The sequence below is a fragment of the Anolis carolinensis genome, chromosome 5 (assembly GCF_035594765.1).
Source record: "Anolis carolinensis isolate JA03-04 chromosome 5, rAnoCar3.1.pri, whole genome shotgun sequence".
NCBI classification, from domain to species: Eukaryota; Metazoa; Chordata; class Lepidosauria; order Squamata; family Dactyloidae; genus Anolis; species Anolis carolinensis.
The window spans coordinates 156,521,644-156,547,956 of NC_085845.1; the positions used below are offsets into that span (position 1 = coordinate 156,521,644).

Below are 26,313 nucleotides of genomic sequence, written 5' to 3' on the forward strand. Positions count from 1 at the left end.
CTATACATTTCTACTTGTTGAAGAGAACATGACTGAAAAGAGTGAAATCCATGGATTGCATTGGGACCCTTAGGCCTTATTTTTCAGACCTTAGAGACCCACTCTAGACCCCCACCAGTCCCTCTAACTCAGTGGTTCTCAACCTAACAGCTGGTAAACTGTAAACAGGTCATCTAGGGACCACAGGTTGAGAACCACTGCTCTAACTAATATCTGCAATTTATCAACATGGATGAGAGGGTGCAAGACAAAACATAATATTACCAAATACGTGAATAACATGTAAAAATGCATCTATTCCAACCACTACATTCCTATGACCCCAAAACACAGCTGATAAGATGTGATGTAATTTGGCTTATAGTCACCATTTTGAGTACAACTTCAAAGGAAAATGGAGGTATTTGAGGCTTATCATTGGGTGTGAAATTGGACTTTGTCTTCTAGGTCCTGGGGTGGGGGATGAAACCCATTAGTTATACCCAAAAAATGAATACCAGTTGTTCAATTATTGAACAAAATAAGTGATCTCTGTGTTATTTACCGTTATATGATTGAAAGATATATCTGTGAAAGACATTTATATGGACCATCTGGCTCCCTCCTCTCCTCCTCCTCTCTCTTTTTGGGAAATATTTTATATTGTTACTTGTTTCCTTTTTTGAAGTGAGATGCCAAAGAAACGGTTTAGCTAACACAGAGAACAATTTACATGAGCTTCTAAGGGAGACAGAGAAACCCCATGATCAAAGCCACCATAGTAATAATAATAATTTTGTGTCCTACATTTTATAAAGCTTATAATAAATCATGTGCCAACTGCCTAATCAAAACAAGATGGTGGAAGATGTAACAAAATATATTATTCTATTTTGCATGTTTTTGGAGTGGTTTCCTGTTCTTAATTTCTCAGTTCTGTTCTTATTGTTTTCAACCATCTTGAGGGATTGGTTGCCAGGGGTAGGGTTTAAGGGTAATATTTAAATCTTTTTGTAAATCAATAGATGAGCAGAAATAATGTGTTCAACAATAACACATTCAAGTACACTACCTGTAGGCTTATTTAAGGAATAAATATACAATTAAATCAATTTTATCTTTATTCCTTTTAATGGGAATCAGTTGTTGTTGCTGGCACTTTTATTGCCTGCTGGAGATCTTTAAGTATTGATAATTCAGTTCTCATTGCTGTTTGCTCTATGCATTGTATCTGCATGTTCTAAATCTAAAAACTCACATTCTTAAGGTAAATTCATTTTTAAAAATGTTACAGCTGCTGTTTGCTAGCTATTAGTTACTTTGGCAGATTGCTGGTTAGTAGTGTAGCTTGTGGGTAGGAGCTGTTTGGGAAACTTTCATATCTTTATACTTTTATTTATTATTTATTTATTTACATCATTTATATTCCGCCCTTCTCACCCCGAAGGGGACTCAGGGCGGATCACATTACACATATTAGGCAAACATTCAATGCCTTTTTAACACAGGACAAAGACAAACAAACATAGCTCCGAGCGGGCCTCGAACTTATGACCTCCTGGTCAGTGACTCATTGCTCTCCCGTCTGCACCACAGCCCCGGGCTGTGGCATATCTGGGCTAAAGTCTGTGTATGCATTTCTTTGGAACCTTTAGAAGAAGGTTCCAGTGCCTTCTTCTGCAATGTCCAGGGATGTAAGTCTTTTTCTCTAGCCAACTGATTGTTTTGGCAGTGTGTCTGGACTTTTTTTCACTGGCTCTTGAGTATTGAAAGTGGCAAGGGTAGCCATTTTTTATTCAAGTGCAACCAGAATGAGTGTGGGTTCATCAATTCAACAAATGACAAAACCCCACTAGTGTCCATCAGTGAGCTACAATTAACTTTGGATAATAATGTTCTCCTCTAAAGGGCTCTTGATGACAGGACTTTGCTTTTCGACAGACAAAGGCTTTACTTGCCTACTTGCCTCAGTGTCAAGATGAGTTTTCCTTGTGTGAACTGCTTGGCCAGATAGTTATTGGATTTTTTTTGCGTGGGGGTGAGGTGAATAAAACTTTATTTATAGCCCACCCTATCTCCCCGAAGGGACTCAGGGCGGTGGAAGGAAAGCTCAGAGGGAACTTAGGCAAAAGCTTAGTCTGTCTGAGGCCACATCTACACTGGCATATAATGCAGTTTGAGCTGCATTATATGGTTAATGTAGATTCATATAATGAGTATAATAGATATTGAACTGCATTGAACTGGATTATATGAATCTACATTACCATATAATCCAGTTCAATCTACATTGTAATGGCAGTGGAGATGAGACCCCAGAGGAACCTAGAAGAAGCACTGACTAACCCTCTCCATTCTCCCTACCATGAAGTAGAAGAGTCAGAGATCTGCCATCCCTATCTTCCAACATAGACTAGAAGCAGCATCACAGCAGGGAAACTAAATGGTGTCAGTGCTTTCCAGATTACATTGACCCATGGAAAAATTGACCCAGTTTTTTTTTGGGTTGGGGGGGTTGATGTTTTTCAAAATTATTTTAACTTATATACAAGTATATTAGGTATGTAAGCTGTTCTGAAGATTTCCTTCTTTGCAGATAAAAAGTTAGGTACAAAAGTGAAAAATCAGTCAACCAATGTATTCCCTATTACATCAAATTGGTAGAAAAGAGAAAAAAAGTATTCCACTTTGTTTATGAGTTGCTTTGCAGGGTTCCACCTTGAAAACACAGGCAAGCATAGCTGCTTCAGGATTGTGCCCATTGTTTTGGAAACAGCTGAAGAGTTTTGCCTCACAACTTGCAATCTATGGCTATTGGTATCCAAAATGATTGAGGATAGCCACAGAAGTAGGGGGAATATTGTTTAAAGAAACCATGCCAAACATTTCACTTGGCAAGTGCAAGTGCTCTGAATCTCAATGATACTTTACCATAAGTCTCTTAAAACAACTCAGGCCCTCTCCTTAAGAAAGAGAGGGTTGCTGTTTTGTGGCAAATTTGATTTATCTTGCCAAATTTCAGGACTCTAATAAGTGCACATGCATAGAAATAAATAATGGTGGTCTTGCACTCCGAAAGCTGAGGGAAATGGATATGTGATTACTACACTACTGCTTTTTATAGCGGGCTCTTCTGTAACATAATATCATGGAAAAAGTTATTCTGTTCATAAACCTGCAAAAACATTTTAGATTTCCAAGATTGCCCTTACCACTTCTCATATCAAATTTTACTGCCTTGTTATAATATAACTTCGGTTATTTTACTGTGCTTAGATCTGACATGATAGGAGGCTAGGACTGAAGCATGCATCTGCTTTATTCATTAATGAAATCTCCACTGTTGGAAATGAAACCTGCTGGGTATCATATCATATGAAAGACATCATCCTAACGTTATGTATCTATTAGCAGGCTAAGTAACTTTTTGTTGACTGAATACAAGATGAAATGCCTTGAGTGGCCACCCAAGAGAGTGGCCACAAATCAGATATCAAGCAGAGTTGATGTAAGATGGATGTGAATAATCAGGTTCTAATAGACTCTGACAGGCTTGGACCATCTTCAAAATATGATATTAAAATGATCTCAGGCTGGAAGAGATCATCAATTTCTCTCTAAGTTCAGTGGTTTTCATTCTGAAGACAAGTTTCATTGAGATTTTGTTTGTTTAGCACATAGGGAATTGAATCTAATCTTTCACTCAGCATAAGCAGAAGTACTTAAGCTTACACATGGCAGGATTAGGATAGACCCCCATGCATTTGAAGCTTGACTCTCTGTGCATGTTTTGATGAGTGGGCATATGACAGGGAAAAGCGCTGCAGGCAGAATTTGGGAAATTAGCCATTTCTAGCATGTGAGCAGAAGTTCTATGCTTGCATTAATGGGAATAGGCTTCTTCAATGCAGTACTGATTGACACCTGCCCTATTGTTGTCCTCAAAAGAATGGCAGATTCGTGGCCAGTGTGCTTAGTAGATAACTAACACACATAGGACTGGAGGATTAAAAATGAAGCCTTTATTCAGTCTGCACTGAAAGAGGTGTCTGGCAATCATTTGGAAAGCACGCACACATGTTTAATCATTTTCAAATCTTTTAAAAACTTTCTAACAATATGCTACTATGATCTGTTCTTTCCACCTGCCTTAGCATTTGTTGATTGGTTACAGTGTGTTCATGACCCACAAAATAAGTTAACAGAGCATGCAATAGCTTTGCACTCACTATGAAAATACTCTGCTAGGCACTACGTTTGGATGTTTGCCTTCAGTTTGTTTAGTTGGTTTAGAAGCCCATAACGGCATGGGCTCTCCCACCATTTTTTAACTGTCTGCAACAAAACAGTGGCTGTCGAAAACTGTCTCTTTTGGTTACACATGGAGTTTGGGGAGGCAGGCAGCTGCTAAAAAGAGGGCTTTGGAAAACTGCATGATGCAGGGAGGGAGCACATGTGCCTGCAGTTCCTACCTCCTCTAGAATAAAAACAGCTTTAAAGATTTCCCCTTGACATTAAGTCTAGTCGTGTCCAACTCTAGGGGTGATGCTCATCTCAATTTCTAAGCTGAAGAGCTGGCGTTGTCTGTAGACATCTCTTTTCTCATCCTCAGTGGGAAAGAGTATCTTGACTTATCAGGATATACTGTCAAGAAACTGGTCAAATACTATGCTATATCTTTAGAGGTAAAGGTAAAGGTTTCCCCTGACGTTAAGTCCAGTCGTGGCCGACTCTGGGGGTTGGTGCTCATCTCCATTTCTAAGCCGAAGAGCCAGCATTGTCCGTAGACCCCTCCAAGGTCATGTGGCCGGTATGACTGCATGGAGCGTCGTTACCTTCCCGCCGGAGCGGTACCTATTGATCTACTCACATTGGCATGTTTTCGAACTGCTAGGTTGGCAGGAGCTGGAGCTAACAGCAGCTGCTCATGCCGCTCCCGGGGTTTGAACCTGGGACCTTTCGGTCTCCAGCTCAGTGCTTTAATGCACCTCGCCACTGGGGCTCCTTTATATATTGGCAATTAAGGGTGCTTTTTCTAAAAAGAATTTTCATAGATAAACTTGAGGGTATTGGCAGGAAACCAACATAACAGTGCTTTTAGTTTTTGCATTTTGGGATTTTGGGTGTAAATTTCCTTTGCCCAAAGGGATATTTTTTAAAAATCTGAAAACGTTTTACACAGAAGCATCATTCTTTTCCTGAAATGTATTATGTCCTGTGCAATACTAATTTTTTTGCACAGATAATGATTTCGCAAACATGTTGGTAATGACAAAAAATCTTGCAGGGTTTTTTATTATTTATCATTTTAATGTGTCAAGACTCAACTTCCTATAGAAGATTAAAACATTGTGATTCCTTACTGCATGCTCTTTCAGTAGTCTATATGCTCCTTTGTACCCCCTTTATGTACCATACAGGCAGTCCCAAGTTACTAACAAAATACGTCCTGTAGGTTTCTTAAGCCGAATATGTTTGTAAGTTGGAACAGGTACATTTTTAAAGTAACTCCGGAGAGAGCGGGGGGGGGGGGGGGGGGTGTTGATTCTGGCTATGTGAGATATGCAAAAATAGCTAAAACAAATGTTTTGTGTGTTTTTACTATACCAAAACTCTCTCTCTCTCTCTCTCTCTCTCTCTCTCTCTCTCTCTATCTATCTATCTATATATATATATATATATATATGATACACACACATTTACATTTTTCTTTATAATATGAAAAGATACATAAAGCTATAATTTCAGATTGGAAATATATTTATAGTCTCTTTCTAACATGGCCAAAAAAAGGAAAAAAAGTAGGCAGGAGGAGTACTTATGAACATGTCAGTTATTTAATAGGATTATTAGTCCTGAACCTACATTGTTTTCAAAAGGAAATTGAGGTTAAGAAAAGAGTCATAACTGTATTTCAGAGGAATAAGGTCTATATGAGAAAGTTACTGTGTTGTGATTTTAAACTCTGTTCTATGAAAATGCTTTCATGAAATGGAAAATGATATACCTAAGATAAATACTATGGATTTATTTGGATTGAATAGGTCTTTGCCACTGCTCAAAACATTGATGTATATGAAGTACAGATTTTACCGGGTTTCCTGCCAATACCCTAAAGCCAAAAGCTGAAAGTACCTCTCTTTAAGTAAAAGCTCACTACATAGGTTACACACTAATAGCAGCTTGTAGCATGCCCCTTCTGTGGAGGCAAAACTTTAATAGCATTCATAGTTAATCATACAGGATTTAGGAGGGAACTGGGTTTTTTATGTACTTTATTGGGATGACCCTAGTGGAGTCAGTTGAGTGTGCTATTACAAAAGTTTATATTCTTTTAAAGAATCAGGTCCATTTTTGGAGAGTACTCCAGTAATCAAAGGTGTGTCTTGATGTTTCTGTGATTGTGTTTTGGCTAATATTCTAGCTATGATTACTATACCAACTATGTCTTTTGTACCAGATGTACCTAGTCATTATCTTCCATGCCTTTGTTAATATAAAAGTTTAGTTACTGAACTAACCTCTGTGTGTGTTCATTAACTACAAATGATTACAAAATACAACTGCTCTGATTATAAATACATAACTCCAGTGCTGTATTCTCATGTAGTTCAGTGAATTGCAATTCATTCTTGGATCCATTTCAAAGTGTTGGTTTTGACCTTTAGCTATACGATGCTATATGATTTTTCTCACATCAAGCTTAAACCTCTTCAGAACATCCTCAAACTTAACTGGGTCATTCAATGGTCTGGACAGTAAAATTAAGAAGCATCAGCCATAGAAAGGGAATATAACAGCTTTTTCAAATAATGGCTGACAGATCTTGGTTCATTCTTATTGCCTTTATTGGCTGGTTGGCTGTCTAAATTGAGACAATAAGAGATGGTTAAAAGGGTGTCAGATGCCCTACTTTACAATGGAGAACCTTCTATTTGTATCATTTTCAGAGAAGAGTGCTCTGTTTAGAAGTCAGATATTGATGATCTCCAGATATGCTTAACTGCATCTTCCATCAGTAATAATTAGAATTGCCAATAGTATGCATGCTAGTATTTGTTGCTGAACAACATCTGGAAGACCATGTCTTCTCCATCCTTGCTTTTCTGAAAAGCTGCCCAACTAATACCTAGTTTTATATTTCCAGAATTCAAAGAACGTGCAATTCCTGTCAGTGTGCAGTTCCTCATTGGTAAGATCAGCAGCCCTGATCACCCTATTGGACATTGCAGTTCAATAATAGCTGGAGAAATCCATGTTTCCCACTCTTGCTCTATATTCTCTTTAGTTGTGCAAGGAAGTATAAGACCTCCTGATAGAAATGCTTCCTTTTATCTATGTATTGTCTTCTTGTGATGTTTTATATAAAACAATGAAGATGGGATTAAGACTATCCACAGATCAAAACACATCATATTTTTAAACACATAATTAATAAGATGCTTTGCACTGATAGTAGATACATATAATTTATCTGCCTATGTGTGTAGATGATGTAGACAGATAAATTACATGCATCCAACTAACAGTGCAAAGCATATTATTAATTACATAAAGAGTTGTGTACAGTAATTATAAATCAATTAGTTTTGTAAGTGAAAAAGGAAATGTTTTCAGAGTCACCTTGTAGAAAAATACTGCTATCATAATTTTGTTTTGCAAACCATAGGCTGGGTTAGATTCAGGTTTTGCTCTATTCAGGAGATCTGCTGAAGTCAATATTGCCACCTTATCATGCCTCTGGTGGCTGGCGGCAGCACTTCAGTTCGTATAGGGCCATGGGGAATCCGGCACCCCACACCCTGCATCACCCGGATTCAAGGGAGGGAGCTTACATGGGGGGGAGTGTGAGCACATGTGATGCACACAACTTTCCCTATAAACTGTATGGCAACATGGGAGCTCTCATGTGTTGCCCTGCCTGCGGCTTCACCCTCCTTCACCCACAGAGCTTTTTTTTTTTTTCGTGTCAAAAGCATTGCATAACAAATACATTTTAAAATGATGGAAAAAAAAGGAAATCACAAGCAACTAAATAGTTTTTGACCAAAAACGGGCAACAGCAACCGCATTGTCCATAGCTTTAAACAACTCCTCCTCCGTGCATGAGGCAGGACATTGTGGACAAGCATACATATGCGGAGTTGTTTGTTCTGCTCCATAGTCACACAAGGTGGAGGATTCCTCCAGGTAGTGCCACCTTGCCAAGTTGTCTTTAGATCTGCCCACTCCGCTTCTGAGTCTGTTCAGGGACTTCCAAGTTGCCCATTCTTGGTTTGCCCCTGGAGGAAGACCCTCATGAGCTGGCACGGCATCATGTGATGGGAGCCAGCTGGCTCCATGGGTGACCTATGCTAAAATTGGCACATGCCACTGATTTTAGCCCAATGTGATGAAGTTGTAGGTCGTGACTAATTTCTCACATTTCCATTACTCCACTCTGAGCATGGATACAAGCCTATATATTTACATAACTACTGTATTTCATGTAGAGTTTTAGGACCCATTGTGTGTGTTTTTTCTTTCTGTACATTCTGTTTATTCAATTAAATTAACATGAAGTTAAAATCACAAAATCCATTATTATTAATTCCATATACCTACTGTTTTATATTAATCTATTTTAGAACCAACATGAAACTGTTGACCTTAAAATGTAATTTGCTTTACAGAATAGGTCTATAATGTGTAATTTTAGTTTTCATATATGAAGAGCAATTGTGTTTGTGAAGAATTATGTATGTAAGATTAAGTGGCAAGTAAAGATGAGGCCTTAGTTTTATTCATTTCTGCAAAATCAAATTAAGTAAATTGCCTTGTATGTTGGCTTTAGTCCATCAAGTGGAAGAAACACCTCAATTTGGTGTTATATCTTTTCTTTTTTAAAACAAGAAGCTATTTACTGAGAAGCAGATGTGAAACCCTGACAGTCACAGTAAAATAATGATGGGGGGGAGGGGAAAGAGCGAGTGGGGGGCAGGCAAGTGAGCGGGTGAGTGTGGGTGCAAGCAAGCAGGGGCAAACGGGTGAGTGGGGGGCAGTCAGGCATACGAGCGAGCGAGCAAACAAGCAGGGAATGAGCAGGCAGGCGGACAAGCAGGGTGGTCAGGTTAGTAGGTGAGCAAGTGGGGGCCGAGTGGGTGAGTAGCAAGCAGGGCAAGTGAGCAAGGGTGGTGGGTAAATGGACAAGCAGCTGGAACAGGCAAGCAAGTGGGGAAGTGAGCAGGGGAAGGATGACGAGTGGGGTGGGAGATAAAGCACGTGCCAGGAGAGAGGGCGCTACATGCCTCATCTGGCATGCATGCCATAGGTTTGCCACCATTGCTGTAATCTGTCCAAAAACAATCCTAGATGTCTGGTATACTTGACTCCAGAATAGACTTCATGTTTCCCTTGCTTGATTCTGGCTATGTGAGATATGCAAATTGAACAGGCTTATTCATCTGATTAATTTCAATGTGTTTTAAACCGTATTGATTTCCATTGCTCTTTCATGTGGCGTTTCTGTATTGCCCTCTCTTGCCCAAATTATAGGACATATCTAAACTGGATCCACGTGTTTTCTTTTTTTGTCTGCCAGAACCAGGGCATTAAACAAGCTCTATATCAATTAAATTCATAAGTGCTCATGGGATAGAGGGTAATAATTGGTCAAGTTTTCTTTAGGAATCTTGTTAATTAATAATAAACACTTCTTTAAAAATGAAATTTTGTTACTTCCTGCCAAATAAGGTCTTTGGCAGTTTTCCACTGACTGGCAGTCCTTTCTAGGTCCCATGAATTAGCACTGCCCTGTTTGTTGGCAGAAAACATCAAAGTACTGACTTACTTCCATATCTTTTCCAATGTTTTGTAATTAAATATGGCACATTGAGTAAACCTTGTTTGTGTTCTGTCATCTCCACTAACATCAACACAAGGAGCATTCAGTGTGTCATTCAGTTAGAATATTTTCCTCCCACCTGTCAAGACTTAAAAGTCGAGCTTGCTTGATTATGACTTGGCTAGCAGTATAATACCCCTTCCTGGTGCAGATTGCTTCTAAATGACAGAATTTGCAGTGGCTTGATCTAATAATTTAGAGTGAGAGGAAATATGAATGTTAAATTTCTGTGAAGAAACTCTCAATGGAAAAGGAACTCCATATGCACAGATGTGATATCTTCAGTTATATCAATTTGGTAGAGAAAGTCCCAACTAAATTCTATTATCCAGCTTTTTCAGCTGTTCCAGGATTTTCCTCCCCTTTCCACTATCCCCATTTGTTCTCAGTTGGATGAACTTGTCCAATTTCACTTGCTGCAGAGTTAACTTTCAATTGATTCAGAAAAGGGAGAGGAGAGCAGCTGGAGTCTTGTCCTTTTCTGTAGACTCAGGAAATGGCAAACTGCTGTAGTCTTTCCTAGTTTGTGTGTTCTTCATCATTTTTTGCTGTCTTGGCAATTCTCTGATTTTTCTTGGCTACACTTGCCCTGTTCTTCATCTGTGAAATGTTGCCGAGTGTACATATGCTATATATGCAGTGATTTCATCACTGGTAAAGATGAGATTTAATTTAGTCATTTCCTCCATTTTAGTTGAGATGGACTACTAATCTATGATTTAGTCATCTTCTCATTTATCAAGTGATTAGTGCAATAAGAAATTATTGGATTAAGATTCAGTTGGACTGGGACCAATGCCTTTGACAAAATGGAGTACTCGCCTGGGGGTGTTACTTTTTTTTGTTTCATTCAGAATCAACCTCTGTCTGTGATGTGAAAATAACAAAATACAGCCAGTCCCTGAGTTACAAACAATTTACAAATGACTCATAGTTAAGAACCAGGGTGACACAACAGGAAGTGAGAGAAATATACCCTTAGGAAGAGAAATTCACTCCTGAAAGAGTTATCATAGGGAAAAAGGTGTCTCCACTGAAACTACAATAATAAGAATTTCCCAAAATCCAATTATCACAGGGACAGAAAGTGTGGGGAAGTTTCTGAACTGTGGCACAGAGAGTAAAAAACAAACAAACAAAAAACACCACAAGGCTGTTAACCCTTCCCTATGCTACCAAAATCATAGGCTGGAGTTACACTTAAAAATGTTCCTGTTCCGACTGACAAAAAAAGTCAAACCTGCAGAACCTATCTTGTTTGTAATTTGGGGGGATGCCTGTATAGAAACTGATTATAATCCTCTAAACTGTAATACAATTGCTGGTAGAATACTAATTAATTTGGATTATAAACCCAATAGTGAAAACTCCTAGGAGTATTTTAAGAAAGCGATGATTACACTTCAAGCTTAAGTGACATAATTTAAAGGTGGGAGTTCTGATTCTGGGAATTTGTTCTCATCATGAATAAATAGTTTTCACAGTCTTTCCTGTGTGATTAATAACATATTTTTTATTTTTGATTAGGAAATAATAATTTTTGTTATTACGAGTCAGAAAATCTTGACCTATTCAGAGATCTAGCAACGGATCTCTATATCTATATATATAAAAATGTTCTGACTGTTTCTGCTTTAAGGTAAACAGCAAAACTAAACACCCAAAACCCACAAAACTTGGCCACAAAAGACATGGTCATCCCGGCTGTGTTTAGACATTTAAAAAAACCCAATTCAAACTGGAAGTCACTCAAAACCCCCCAAAAAATGAATACTGCACTGTGCGCATGTGCGGAGGAGCCCTCACCCTTGGAAAACCTACGCCAATGACAGGCAGCAGCGCGCAAGCATCCCAACCGAACATAGAAAACCGTTACTGCACTGGCTGGGGCCGGCGGATTGCATAACACGAAGGAGGAGCACATTAGGCCTACACAACCACATCCGGCAAGTCCTCAAAACTGTGGAGGTGAACGAGGCAGAGGAGAAATGGGTGAATGAAGGCATTCCCCTTTTCCAGCTTTTGAAAACTTAATTTCTTTGAATGAAGTCAGGGACTTTGCGAAAAGGACATAGCGCGAACGCTGGCGGGAGGAGGGAAGGAGAGTGAAAGAACCGGGAGGGAAAAAGCCACGCTGCCATTACTTCAGATTCACCTCAGTTTACTTACCAGACACCCTTCAAAGGGCTGCGAGGCCATTTCTTTAAGCACAATCAAGCACTTCTCAGACAAAATGAGTCCCCATTTGGACTACAACTCCCACAATCACTAATCAGCTATTTGGGACTATGGGAGTTGAAGTCCAAATGGGGGCCCATTTCATCAGAGAAGTGCTTGATTGAGGTAAAAGAAACTGTTGTAAACACAAGCATATAACATATATTAAATACCACCACTTCTTCAACAATTTTTTATCAACACCACCAGACTACAACACAGCAACGCGTGGCCGGGCACAGCTAGTACTTTCTAAACCAATGGTTCTCAACCTGATGGTCCTCAGGTGTTTTGGCCTACAACTCCCAGAAAATCCCAGCCAGTTTACCAGCTGGGAGTTGAAGGCCAAAACATCTGGGGACCCACAGGTTGAGAACTACTGTTCTAAACCAAGCAAATGAATGGGCAACTGGTCTTCTAGTTGGAGAGAGAAACAAATCTTATTGTTCATGGCAGCACATAATGTTCTTGCCCAACGTTTTTGGTTATCATTCAAAGCTTGACTGTTACCTGCCATTAAATCCAGCAGGCATTTACAATATCTCTTTCTATCTTCTACTAGGGTTGCCAAAATGAAAACTGGAAAAAACTCCTGGGCCTTTAGAGGTTGTGTTTAAAAAAAAAGAGTTTGAGCAGATGTTGTTTATCATACAAACAGAAACCCTCTCCAGGTTTTAATCCAACAACCCAGTGCCCACCAATCAGATATAAGACTGTTTGTACAACCATTGTTTTATGGAAAATAACACATCTTTCCCTACTGGGATCCCAGTTATGAATGATATTTCAATGTGATCTCTATTTTTATTGCACATTTTTTGGTTATTGTTCGATTGAGTGGTGAATCTAGATGGTGGGTCTATATCTAGAAATCTAAAGCCAATTTGTGATGTTTTTTTAAAAAACAATTACTCAGTTTAAGTAATGTTTGTCTCTGAGATCATTTTGACAGCTACTGATTTCTAAAAAACTGCTGACACTCAATACTACAATTAACAGTTGTGTGATGTGTCACTGCCTGACGAATCATTATTGTCAGTAAGACAAGACTGGAAAGTATCAGCTGTCGGGCCTCCTGGTTTTTGCAGCTGCAGTATGATGATGCAGCTCCTTCCTGTGGTGGTCTGCAGATATTGCAAGAAGAGCTATTACTTGATTACAAAGAACAAAATTCTTGAACTCCCAAATAAAAGAATAAAGCATTCAGGGCACACAACACATTTATATTTCTAGTTTTGTAGGAGAAATGTATTTTTGGAAAGCACACACCACAGCTTGTATCAAACATTCATATTGAACTGCCCTAATAACATTATTACACTAATACAAATTTTCTTTTTTGGTTTCTCATTTCTCTTACAACCAAGGATGAGTACATTATCTTATGTTTATTTATGCTACATGCTTTTTAAAAATGTTAATATTGGCTATATTGTTTTTTAAAATGTTCATACTGTCAATAACCATAAATGTTTTTATGACTTATCAATTAGGTTCAGTTCAACTTGAAAATAAAGCAAAACTAACAAGATAGTTTATTGGCTTAAATGCTTTATCTCGGCCAGGAAGTGATGCAGTAGAAAAATTAGAACAGGGGCGTTGCTCACGGAAGGCGAGATGAAGGCATTACTCCATTGTTAGGATTCTGCCATATCAAGGAAATTATCTTTCAGTGCCCAATAAAATAATTTCAGCTGAGCATTTAGAAATACAGTTAAAATACCACAAAGAGACATTTGTTAAGGGAGTGTGAACAAAATAAATGTAAGAATTCTAGGTTGGCTTCACACAAGTTCTGTGCTCTTTGAATAAGACCACTCTAGAAGAAAACACATTTCCATATATATGGAAAGACATTGAGACTTCATGATCCTAATTCAATTTATTCACCTTAATCCATTTCAAAAATACCTCCAGACACTGCTTCAAAGGTTTCCACAGCTATCCTGGGGTATGTAGATGATAGGGCTGAGTATGATTTGCACACTAATGACACTTCAACTCAAATGTTTGTATGATTTCTGGCAGTGGTTTTTATGTAGATGTTCAAAGGCATAGGGACATCAAGGAATTCTCTGGTACCCTATAGATACTCACAGCACCACTTCATTTGATGATTCCTTGAAGAATGATGGACCACTTTGACATCATCCCTCCTGACATAAATTTGAATGAGCAATCCAGAATATAATTGCTATTAGTATCAAAAGCCATTACAGAGTCCAGATGAAGCAGCCATTTCCCAGCATAAGCCATTGACTAATGCTACCAGGGCTACTTTCTTTGTCCTGGTCTGAGACCTGGTCTAATTTAAATACAGCCATCAATTGTAATAAACTATATTTTTCAAAGTTACATCATCAGATAGAACATTATCTTCAATTGTGATGTTGGATGATCTGTTTTATGGATAAGATGGACATCTGCAAAATACAATTTTCACTCTGCTATGTAGTTTTGCTTCCTTCATTTCATAGCTCAGGGGAAAAGTTGTCTCTGAGTTCTCATTAATGTGACCCGTGGAGGTTATGGAAGGGTCAGAGTACTAGGCAGCCAAAGGTTGGTACATGCTTGGCAGCTATATCTGTTGAGTCTCATGCTGGCTGCCAAAATTAATGCCTGGAAAGGCTGTCGAGGATTTGCTTGCTGTGGAAAATGTACAAATTTCTAGTATTCATGGAACCTGGCTGTAGCTTGTACTTGGCTGTAGAGTGTTGGCACAGTAGTGCAACAGCCTAATAAACTAGCTTGCATGAAAAAAACACTTTGCTCTTACATAAGCCAAGAAAGTGTGGATTTTTTTTTTGTTGTTCTTGCTGGCTAAATTTTCAAACCTGAGTTCACTGTGAAATCTGTGCTCTGTGCTGTATTAATATCACATCGCTATGTGTTTATCTGAATGGTAAATATATATTACTATGGACAGGCATGAGCAAACATGGACGGAAATGTGCTTATTTCCCATGTCCAGCACTGTATGCATTCTATTTTTATACCATTATGGGTCCCAGCAGTGAAGTATTAAATTCATCGACATTGCTGCGGATCATTAACAGGTACTATCCACAGATGCAAGTGTATGTCAGCCTTTCCCCCATTTAAATGAATGGATAAAGTTATGCTCTAGATCAGTGGATCTCAACCTGGGATCCCCAGGTGTTTTTGGCCTACAACTCCCAGAAATCCCAGCCAGTTTACCAGCTGTTATGATTTCTGGGAATTGAAGGGCAAAATCATCTGGGAACCCCAGGTTGAGAACCACTGCTCTAGATCTAGGAGATTCCACCAAGGTAGGCCACCTCTGAATTTAATGACCACAATGTATGGCATGGGCATTAGGATTTGTTCTTTTTCAACTGTCAGGCGTCGGCGGTGTCTGGGAGGGCCTTCGCACAACTGACACTCGTGCGCCAACTGCGACCGTACCTCGCGAAGGCTGATCTGGCCGGGGTGGTCCATGCCTTGGTCACCTCCAGACTGGACTACTGTAATGCGCTCTACGTGGGGCTGCCCTTGAAAACGGCTCGGAAGTTCCAACTGGTCCAACGAGCGGCAGCCAGGATGTTAACTGAGGCCCCTTACAGAGAGAAGTCAACCCTCCTGTTCAAGGAGCTCCACTGGCTGCCATTTACTTTCCGAGCCCAATTTAAGGTGCAGGTGCTTACCTACAAAGCCCTGAACGGTTTGGGACCATCCTACCTCCGTGACCGCATCTCCGTCTACGAACCCACGCGTTCACTTCGGTCATCTGGAGAGGCCCTGCTCGTGATCCCGCCTGCGTCGCAAGCGCGGTTGGTGGGGACACGAGACAGGGCCTTCTCTGTGGTGGCCCCCCGACTCTGGAACACCCTCCCCAAGGATCTCAGACAGGCCCCTACATTGGCAGTCTTCAGAAAGAACTTGAGGACCTGGCTGTTCCAATGTGCCTTCCCAGATTAATAGGAAATCTCCAACTCCAAGTCCCATAAGCACTTTATTAGAACTAGATCGTATATCGCACTCTGCACTTGCCCTAGAAGCCTTATATATCACCTGTCACATCAGCACTTTTAATCTTGTACCCATTACTCTGGCCCGGCCCAGTTTTATTGTGTTTTAGCGTATTGTTTATTGCTTGTTGTTTATACTGTTTTAATTGTTTTAATTTGCCTTTTGTTTTGTATTGTTATATTGTGTGTTGAGGCCTTGGCCTTTGTAAGCCGCATCGAGTCCTTCGGGAGATGCTAGCGGGGTACAAATAAAGTTTAATAATAATAATAATAATAATAATAATAGTATTCCTCCTGCCCTGTAGACACCGGTGAGAAACACTAGCTTTGCTGATGTAACATTGTCTACTTCATAAATAATGACTTGGAATCTTAGTGGTTAAAAGGGGAAGACTGCTTTGCAGAACTATGCTAGCCTGGAATTCATTCACTTTATATAAATATAGAACCATATTCCTCTTTAACTGCCATGCTGCATCCTATAGAATCATGGGTCTTGTATTTTGGGGAGGAACTCAAATCCTCTGGTTAATAGTGCCTCTCCCTAAATTACCAATCTCAGGATACAATTGGATATTGCCATGAGAGTTAAAGTAGAATATTGTGCTATAGTTGTGCAGCATGAACACCACTAGTTAAGGAGTTCTAAACCTCCTAAAGAGTTAACAATCTCATAAAAACCGCATGAAGGGAGAGCAGAGATAAAACACTAATATGTTTTTGGAATGAAATTGCCAGAACTCCTCTGCTTTATAGTTAACATACTTTAGCTCACAACAGGACAATGGATCTAGGCACTGCATGGCCTGCTTGGTGCCAAATGAACCACTACTGCCAGCAAGAATGGCATACTATTGGAGATCATGTGGACTTGAACCAGTGTGACTCTCCTTACCATTTTGAAGTGAAGCCGGTCAAACAGCTCAACAACTAAGCATGTTCCTGAAACCTTAATTGTCAATTGGGGGGGGGGGGGGGAACAGAGATGGAAAAACACAGCTACTCCGATTTAAGAAGAATGGCTTATGAAGTTATGTGAATTAGCTAAGATGGACAAGCTGACAATGCTGATAAAAGAAATCCTTGACCAATTTTAAGAAGGACTGGGACTTTTTTTTACTTTTTACATCAAAGATGGGGCCAAACCTCTACAATTGGTTTTCATTTAGAAGATTACTACAATAGAGTCTCACTTATCCAAGCTAAACAAGCTAAAGTTTGTGTGTATGTTTGTAGGTTTGTTTTATTGACCAGAAATAATGTTAAAAATGGCCATGGGCATGTTTTCTTGCCCACAGATCTGGATTAATGGTTAAATTCCTTTCCAGCTCTGTCATCAAGCAACTGCAAGACAAACCATAGCAATGCACCAACAAAACAAGGATAATGGTCAGAAAGAAGTCCTGGTAATTGCCATTTTGTGGCATTATACAGTTCTGATCAAGATGACTATCCACTGTTCAACCCAACCAACAAGCTGATCAGATGCATTGGGGGGAATGTCACAGCAGCCAGTCCAAGCCATGGTAGATGATAGGACAGTCACTCATCACTGCACAAAGCTGGTAAATCTTTTCTGTTCTACTTCACTCCCAACCGGATGGAGATACAGACGTAGCTAGGCTAAGAATGATCAAGCATTAGAATCTGCATATTTGTCCCTCTTCTCTTGCTTTGTGTTACCTTCAGTCAAGAGATCATGGATTAATATTTTGGTTAATCACTCAACTTTAAACCAGATTTTGCAATTTGGGATATAACAAGTGACTCTGGATTAGAACAGGTGTGAATTTCCATGATGCACCAGTCAGGAAGCAGTCTAGGGATCCAAACCATGCCAGAGGTCTCTATAAATAGAAACGTCTGTTCCCTGTCCATGTTATCCATCAACATTCGAGGAGCAGAAACTTATTTCTTCATGTGAATAAAGCCAGCTCTTGTTTGAGTTGCCTCCATACACACAATAAAACAGCAGTGAACATGCTTTGGATTGTTTTGCTTTTACTTACAAGCCTTAAAAAAAAAAAAAACAGGTGCACTGGGTCCATGGGGCATGTTTAAAAGGAGAGAAACTCTACAAGACACTTTTGAACGAGCAGGAAATGTGGTCCTTGACAAAGCAAAACTATTTGCCAAAAGTTTCTGAGACAATGCGAAGTTCAGAACCAGCCCTAGGTAATTTTTAGGAGTAGGCAAACAGAATTTTGCCCCCCCCCCCCCCAAATCAATCGCTGAGAAATAAACTCCACTTGCCTTGCTACAGACTTCGGTGGTGGCAGCAGCTGCAGGCGAGGCCGTGGCGCACACCGGCACACATGGCGGGCAGGCACACGCTGCCACGGGCCCGCCTTCCAGGTGGTGGGCGCGCTCTCCAGCAGGTTGAAGGCCCACCAGCCACCCCTCTGTGCAGGCGATTGTAAGCACAGGACCATTGACCTGGGCGTGTGTGCAGGGCTTACAATTGCCTGCGCGGACAGGTGGCTGGCGTGTGCACGCGGGGGCGCCTCAACTGTGCCCCCAGAATGATTGCGCCACAGGCAACCACCTAAATGGCTTTACTAGTGCACCGCCTCTGGTGAAGTTGTAGCACCAAGACAGACATGATGCCTTGGGCACTGATGAGTTACTGAACTCATTGTACAGGAAGTTTGTCACTTGCTTATAGATGCAATTCTGGTTTCTTAAAGGGGATTGGCAGATGAAATACATGAACTTCTGGGTGATTCTAACATGTTGGTGTAAGATTTGATTTCACAGATGATCTTATTATACAAATAGGATGAGAGAGCTAAATCTTTTGCTATCCTCAACTGTATTAAATCCACTCCATCCCCACCAAAGTGGGTTCTTTTAGATATTTTCCAATTATAGTTATGTGTAAAATTTTTATCTATATTTGGTCATCAGATATTGTATAATTTCCTTTGCTCTTCTTAAGTAGAATTACAAATAGTTCAAGAATGTTTGAAATGATAATACCAGAGGAAGTTACTTCTTTGCTTAAATTGCCCTCTCCTGTCTAATGTTTCATATTACAAGCAGTAATGGTCTACTTTTCTTACACTTTGGGACCACAAATGCAGAATTTATTCTTTTATGCTGTCATCTTGTTGAGATTGTTCTGTTAGGGCTCAGATCATTTTGGCTTCCTGTGGATGGTATAAGCAATTTGTGCTGAATGTTGTTTCATAAAGGACAGCAAGTTAGGAGGAAACTTTAAGGAAATGAGTAAGTCAACTGTTCATTCCAGAATCTGATTACCGAAAAGCATTAGCAAAGTTCAGTCATGACTCTGTGAAGATAGTTGGCAGTGACTAACACTTTCCATGTATTTTGCTTAAATGTAACATTTCATGATGCTTATCCATCAATGTAAAAAATTTAATAGGAATGATAATTGAAAGCTAAATGAACAAATAAACAAGAAAACATGTTTTGCCAATGAGGATGCCTTTCCACTTTCACTGATGAGGCACAGCCTCCAACAATAATTGGCACCCAATCAAAATAGATGCCTTTTAAATAAAGGGCTGACTCACACTCTTTTATCTGAAACATCATTTTTGTCATTTGCATGCTGGCTGTGGGAGTGAACAGTGAGTTTATTTATGTGTTGGTTTGTAAGGAATTTCTTTCAAAATAGAATAGTGAAGGAACTAACTGGAAGAATGCAGAAAGCCATGTTCTCACTTTGGCTTGGCCCATTACTTCCTATGGTATAATTGGAAATTGAAATATAAAACTGTGTAGCTTAGGAGCATTAGATAATTATCAGCTGTTGTAGCTGATAGTTCTATTTTAAAATAGAGGCCTGTGATGGAAAATACAGATGAAACAAATACCACATCTGGAATGCAAATGACATGGGGAATGGGAGTCAGCAGTGAAACATTAGAAGAATGTATATGAGGCATGTAGAACTTTAAGCAGGTGCTTATTTAAATTGCAAATACCTCTGTATTATAAATACTTTAAAATGCCACGTATGAACTAGCAAGTGAAGCAAAAAGAAAAAAAACAGAAGTGAGAGTAATTAGAACACAGAGTTGTGTGATAAAATGATAGAAGTTTCTGGGAATTCAAATATTAAAAGATTGGCTGAACCTAGGAAACAGAACCTGCCTTACCATGAGTTGGAGTGTTGGTTCCTTTATATCTGGAGGATTTGAGGTAGGATTAATTCCCAATTCTATTTGCCAGTGTGTGAATAGAGATATTTTACATTCAAAGGGTATGCTATACCATTGAGCTCCAAACTCTCTCCTGTGCTTCCTTATGATGAATTTATTCAGGAGGTGCCAGATCATTGGACCTTATCACATGGGGGGCCTTATCCCACCCCCGGTGCCGTTTTGTTAGCAGTGAGTTTATTTATGTGTTGGTTTGTAAGGAATTATTTCAAAATAGAATAGTAAAGGAGATAACTGGAAAAAATGGGGGAACTGTTGCCACAAACAGGGCAGAAGTGTGCTGGCTCCATTAGAGCAAGTGCAACATGGGAAGGCTCCTGAGTTCGGAGGGAAGCGTCCAAGGATGCTTCCACCCCAGTTGGGGGAGAGGCCTCTGCTGGAAGTCACGTGATGTCATGTAATGGCAGGCACAGGGCTCTGTCCTCGAAGGAGGCTAGAAGCGTCCTAAGATGCTTGATTTGGTGTGATGAGGTCCTTATTAGTCACATTCCACACAATGTCACAATCACACCATTGACTGTCCCTGTGCTGCTGCTGCTTCTTTTTTTACCTTAGAAAATCTGGCTTCTGGGGATATCATTGAAAAGAAGTACAGATGACTAATGCTTCTGTAAATAGCCATGTTTGTAAAATATAGTGCTAATTTGTTTACCTCTCAACATATGATGGTGTGGAGTCTAGTTCAAGAACATAGCCTTATTAATGCATTTGCTGGGATTTAAAGTGGTGAGATAACTTGAAGCCTAGCTAACACAGCTATGTATTCACATCAGATAGCAATGGTTCTTTCTTGTTTCTAGCTGTCATCTCTGGTTCAATCTATCTCCCACCTAAGCTGCCATCTATTTCCGCTGTTAACATCTTTACTCTTAACTGTCAACACAGTATATTTCTAGAAAATAAGCAGTGCTAATGTGACCTCTATGTATGTGTTACTTTCACAGTCCTGTGATGACTTTCAGCACTTTTAAACATAGGTGACAGGACCAATGAAACTGTCTAACCAGAACAAGAAGCTGGAATGCTTGCATACAGTGAACTAGAAATACAGTTACCCAAAGAGTTGTGAACAACAAATCCAATCTTAACTACACTCACAATCACACCTTTATCACTTTATTTTCAATTGCTCTGGAATAGGGTTATTTGTACAAGCTTCACATTTCAGTAAACTCACAGCAAACGTAAGAAAAGTCCATCTGGATCAGATTACCTACAGTAATTTCATGTTATGTTCTTAGATTGGTCAACTTGATATATACAAGCAGTACATGAGTGCAATAGTACCCTCCTACTTGTGAATGCAATCAACTGGTATAAAAAGTCATACTTCCACTGATATTGGTGGTAGCAATAAATATTATATTGGGTTATATTTTGCTGTTGGATAGTTCTTCTTTGAAATCTGCCCTTTCACAAAAGGTAGCTGAGGGGATAAAAAGAAATTCATGTAAAAACAGATGTAGATAAAAACGTTTCTAAAGTTTTGTTTAATATAATACTCTAGTTCATATGCTGATAACATCTTATTTGGGCTACTGTAATGCACTGTGCTTGGGGCTACCTTTGAGGGTAATAGAGAAGCTACAGTTGGTGCAAAGGGCACTAGTTCAGTTGTTGATTGGAATATCATGTAACCAACATATAATTTCCAAGGAATTGTACTGGCTGCCAATTCACTCCTGGTTTTAATACACTCGTGATTACATTCAAAGCCCTAAATGACTTGGGATCTTGAGGCTTGGAGTAATATGCTCCTTATATGTGCCTGCCCCCAGACCAAGGTTTCGTTAGTTGCATAGTCATTCCTTTCATGTGGAGATGTTTGTGGAAAAGCTACTGCTTCATGTGTTCTGCTACAATCATGCACATAGTAACAGTGTTGATTTGCTCACTAAGATTGCCTTGTGAACGAGGATGCATACCTTTAATTATGATGTGGTATGCTGGATTCAAATTGATAGACATTACCAGCAATTGGAATTCTCAGTGTTCTATTGTTGTGACCCCAGGACCGCAAAACCAGGTTTGGTATTGCTAAATACACAACCACCTGGGATTTGTAGTACATTGTCATCCATATTTATTATGATGCCAAGTACGGGGAGAAGAATGAGTACACAGGAAATATGAAAGGTATTACTGTATTATGCAACTGTACAATAGCGTACTAACAAAAACACAAAATAATGGATTCTTGTGATAATGAGCCAAAGTTCAAAATTGTACAGTTCTTCTGGTTAAAAAAACAGGCGTGTACACTAGGAAGGGCAAGCATGGGTAGTCTATAAGTTGGAGCAGTAAGTAAAAAGCACAATCTGTGTTAATAGTCCTCTATTAAGGGAACCATGAAATAGGAAGAAGGTCATATCTAGTGTGTTCCAGTGTTCAAAGGACCTTATTAAAAAGGCCCAGGGATTTGTCCTGCATTGGGGCGAATTCATGGACTCCTGGTAGGGGGCATGGAGAAGCTGTTGCTTCACGCCCTGCATCACTCACCTTGCCATCTTCCTTATCCCATGGGGGGAAGCGTTGCCACCTGGCTTCTCCCTATTGAAAGTAAGGCAACATGGGAAAGCTCCCATGTTGCCGCAGCGGTGATGGGCACTGCTTCATCTCCCTTTTTGGCATGGAGCCCAGGCGAAAGTCCCTTTACATCATGTGAAAGGCTCCATGCCAAAAAGGAAGGTGAAGCAGCATATGATGGGCAAATCAACCCATATGAAGAGGCTGAAAGAGAACAGGATTATAATGCCAACATGCTAATAGACTATGGTGCAATAATGTAATTTTTTTTCGTGTCAGGAGCAACTTTACAAACTGCAAGTTGCTTCTGGTTTGAGAGAATTGGCCGTCTGCAAGGACGTTGCCCAGGGAACACCAGGATGTTTGATATCTTACCATCCTTGTGGGAAGCTTCTCTCATGTCCCCACATGGGGAGCTGGAACTGACAGAGGGAGCTTACCTGCTCTCCCCGGATTCAAATCGGCAATCTTCAAGTCAGCAGTCCTGCCGGCAGAAGGGTTTAACCCGTTGCACCACCGGGGGCTTCCATGTAATTCATACATGCAAAGATCTTCTGCCCCTACCCACCTTACCTTGTTCACCCATGCTTTCAGTGATTCTGGGGCACATGCATGCACTGTGCTATTTCTTTTGTTTGTTTGGAGACTGGAGGAAAGAATAAGTCAAAAGGTAACTGTCTTTTTGAGACACACTTCCCATTACTGCTAAATTGCCTTCTAGGAATTACAGGCAACTGCCAAATAGATGTTCTCTAGATATGCACATTACTTGTAAGTTGAAGTGAAGTGCTTGTTTTCACAGAAAAGGCTGGTAAAATTTTTACAAATGTGTGTTTCTATTTATTGGATTTGTCACATCCCAAATCTGTAGGAAGATACTAGGAAGCTTTTTTTAAAAAAAACTAAATAAACATAAAATAAAAGCAACCTAGAAGACTGAATGTCATATAGGATGCTTAAAGCAACAAGGTTTTCAATCTAAGCCTATTTCTGTGAACCAGATTAAAATGAAACTGACTTTTGACAGCAATTTTCTTGGCAGTCTTAAAGGGGCTTTCGCTTTGGTGGCTGGGACTGTGATGTTTCATTGTGCAATAAAATGATTCATTTAAGGTTCAAATAAAAAATGTGGCACAGGAACAGACTTAAAAAAATGTTTAAAGTTTTTTGCTGTGACTCCTTAAACTGGAATGCACTTCAGAGCTCTGCTTATGTATCAGCCAACATTTGTCTTCAGAATCTTTATCGTGTCTCTTTCTCCCTCTGTTCTACAGATATATACTGACTGGGCTAATCACTATCTAGCAAAATCTGGCCACAAACGGCTCATCAAGGACTTGCAACAGGACATTGCAGACGGAGTTCTGCTAGCAGACATCATCCAAATTATTGGTAAGATCTGGAATCTGAGCTGTTCCATTGCATTTTTCATCCAGGAGCAAACTTAACTAGGAGATGGACACTGAACACAGAGACCCAATTCAGCCTCTGAAATTCTCCAGAAATGCATGTGTGTGTTTCCTTCTCATTACTTAGTTTAGCAAGAACAACAAAAGCCTAGAGTGGTTTTTAACTGTCTGCTTCACCATTCATTCTTTTGGTGGCCAGATAACTATATTTCACACATTTGGCATTGTCTGATATGAATGCTTCATTAAGCCATATGTCTCCAATGTGTGCATTTTATTAGCTGGAGCGGTTTATACTTTCTCTGATGCCTTGAAATTGTATCCCGATCCCACAAAGACAATTGTGGAAGATTTCATGTCAGCAGTCATTTGGCAGAGGCTGAAGAATTAGTAGCAACCTCCTTTGCACTGCCCCTTTGCATGATTTGTGTCTGGGAAGCAACTGCTGCTAACAAGAGAGTGTGTTACTAGAAGCTTTTAGCACACTTAAGTTTTGGTCTCTACAAAATACTCACATGTGTGCCTGTTTACGTTCTCTTTTCTGGTCTTGAGTACCCTTTTTCATTCTCACTGTTTTCCTTCAGCAAATGAAAAAGTTGAAGATATCAATGGCTGTCCCCGAAGCCAGTCTCAAATGGTAAGGATAAAAATAATATTTTTGTGTTGTGATGCCATGTCTACATTATATTGAGACATTTACTAATGACTATATATTTTTCTTAATGTGGATTAGGTTTTTTGGGCGGGGGGTTCTTAAACATGGACTTGATTTAATTTTGTTAGCTAAAAACATAAGCCGAGCATAAACATAATTATTTCCAGATAGATTATTAATATGCTGTTTTAACAAATCTCTGTATTATTCAAATGTATACAGATAATTTCATTTCATAACCACTTTAAACACAGCACAGAATAGAACCAATTGTAAGTGGAGTCTTTATGTTTCAACTTCAGGTTGGGACATCTGGGTTTGCCAACTTTTAATGAATATAAATCATCTTCTGCTTGTCCACAATGAAGTCCAGTTAAATCCCTATGATTTTTAGAAGCAAGTTTTAAGTCTCAAAGCACATGTTACTTCTGCTAGTAGAGCCAGGGCTAAAAGCAGGAAACTGTGGTGGGTGGTGTATATTCCAAAGCAATGATTTGGAATAGAGAACTGAGTTTTATTTTTGTTAAATATCAGTGTCAATGGCTTTTTGAAAAGCTTATTGATAGCACTGTGTAAATGACACTTAGAATGCTATTTCTTCCAGCAGCCTCAGTTAATTAAAATTTTTGCTTTTTCTTTGTATGAATTTATAGACTCATATAAGATTTATTGGCACAATGATATACTTTGAATGAAAACAGCTACATATTAGAATGATAGGCTGCTAACATTCAGTATGAGATGGGAAAGTGGAAATACTGCTTGTTTATTGACAGGTTGCTTGCTAAATCAACATTTTACACAGCAGATGGTGATGCTGTATAAGAGCATAAACATTTATTTGACTTGATAATGTTATTGATCCAAAAAAGGTCTACTTTCTAGGGCAAACAACCTTGTGAAGAAATAAAGAGCAATTTCAGGGAGCATATCTATGTTACACAGTTATGGCACTAACACTTTAACTGTCATGCTTCCATCCTATGGAATTCTGGTATTTGTAATTTGGTGATAAATACTAGAGGCCTCTGGCTCACTCTTTTGAAGTATAGCCCTAGCGTTTTCTAGCAAATAATTCCTCACTACAATTCTGAGCATATCTACAATGACAATTTAAGTGAGATCAAACCTCTATAACTGTGTAGGGTAGATATGCTCAGAGTGTTCCGTATCTAAAATGCCTAGGACCATTGTTTCCCCCTTTCCTTCTAATCCGTTGTTGTTGTTGTTGTTCCCCCCCATACTGTTGACTTTAACATATTGTGAGAATAATATGAAGGTGACCTTGTGCCATTTAATAGCCTTAATTTATGGGATATAATTTACATACAGCAAAGTTATGAAACTTTAAAAAAATATTCATGATATGGAGTTTTCTCAGTCATGCTATAATTTACTTATACTCATTGAAGGTTCAGAGTTGAGAAACTGATAAGTTCTTTCACACATCCCTCTCAAATCTCAA

At 39.4% G+C, this 26,313-nt stretch overlaps 1 protein-coding gene across 17 annotated transcripts in view; it reads left to right on the forward strand.

Annotated features, from left to right (window-relative positions):
* Nucleotides 1-26,313, forward strand: part of nav3 (neuron navigator 3) — a 587,869-nt gene that overhangs the window by 327,791 nt on the left and 233,765 nt on the right. For all 17 annotated transcript variants that reach the window (XM_016993769.2, XM_062980879.1, XM_016993770.2 and 14 more), the window contains 2 exons: nucleotides 24,059-24,176; nucleotides 24,778-24,830. In XM_016993769.2, coding sequence (XP_016849258.2) covers nucleotides 24,059-24,176; nucleotides 24,778-24,830 — 171 coding nt within the window. The remainder of the gene's footprint in view (nucleotides 1-24,058; nucleotides 24,177-24,777; nucleotides 24,831-26,313) is intronic.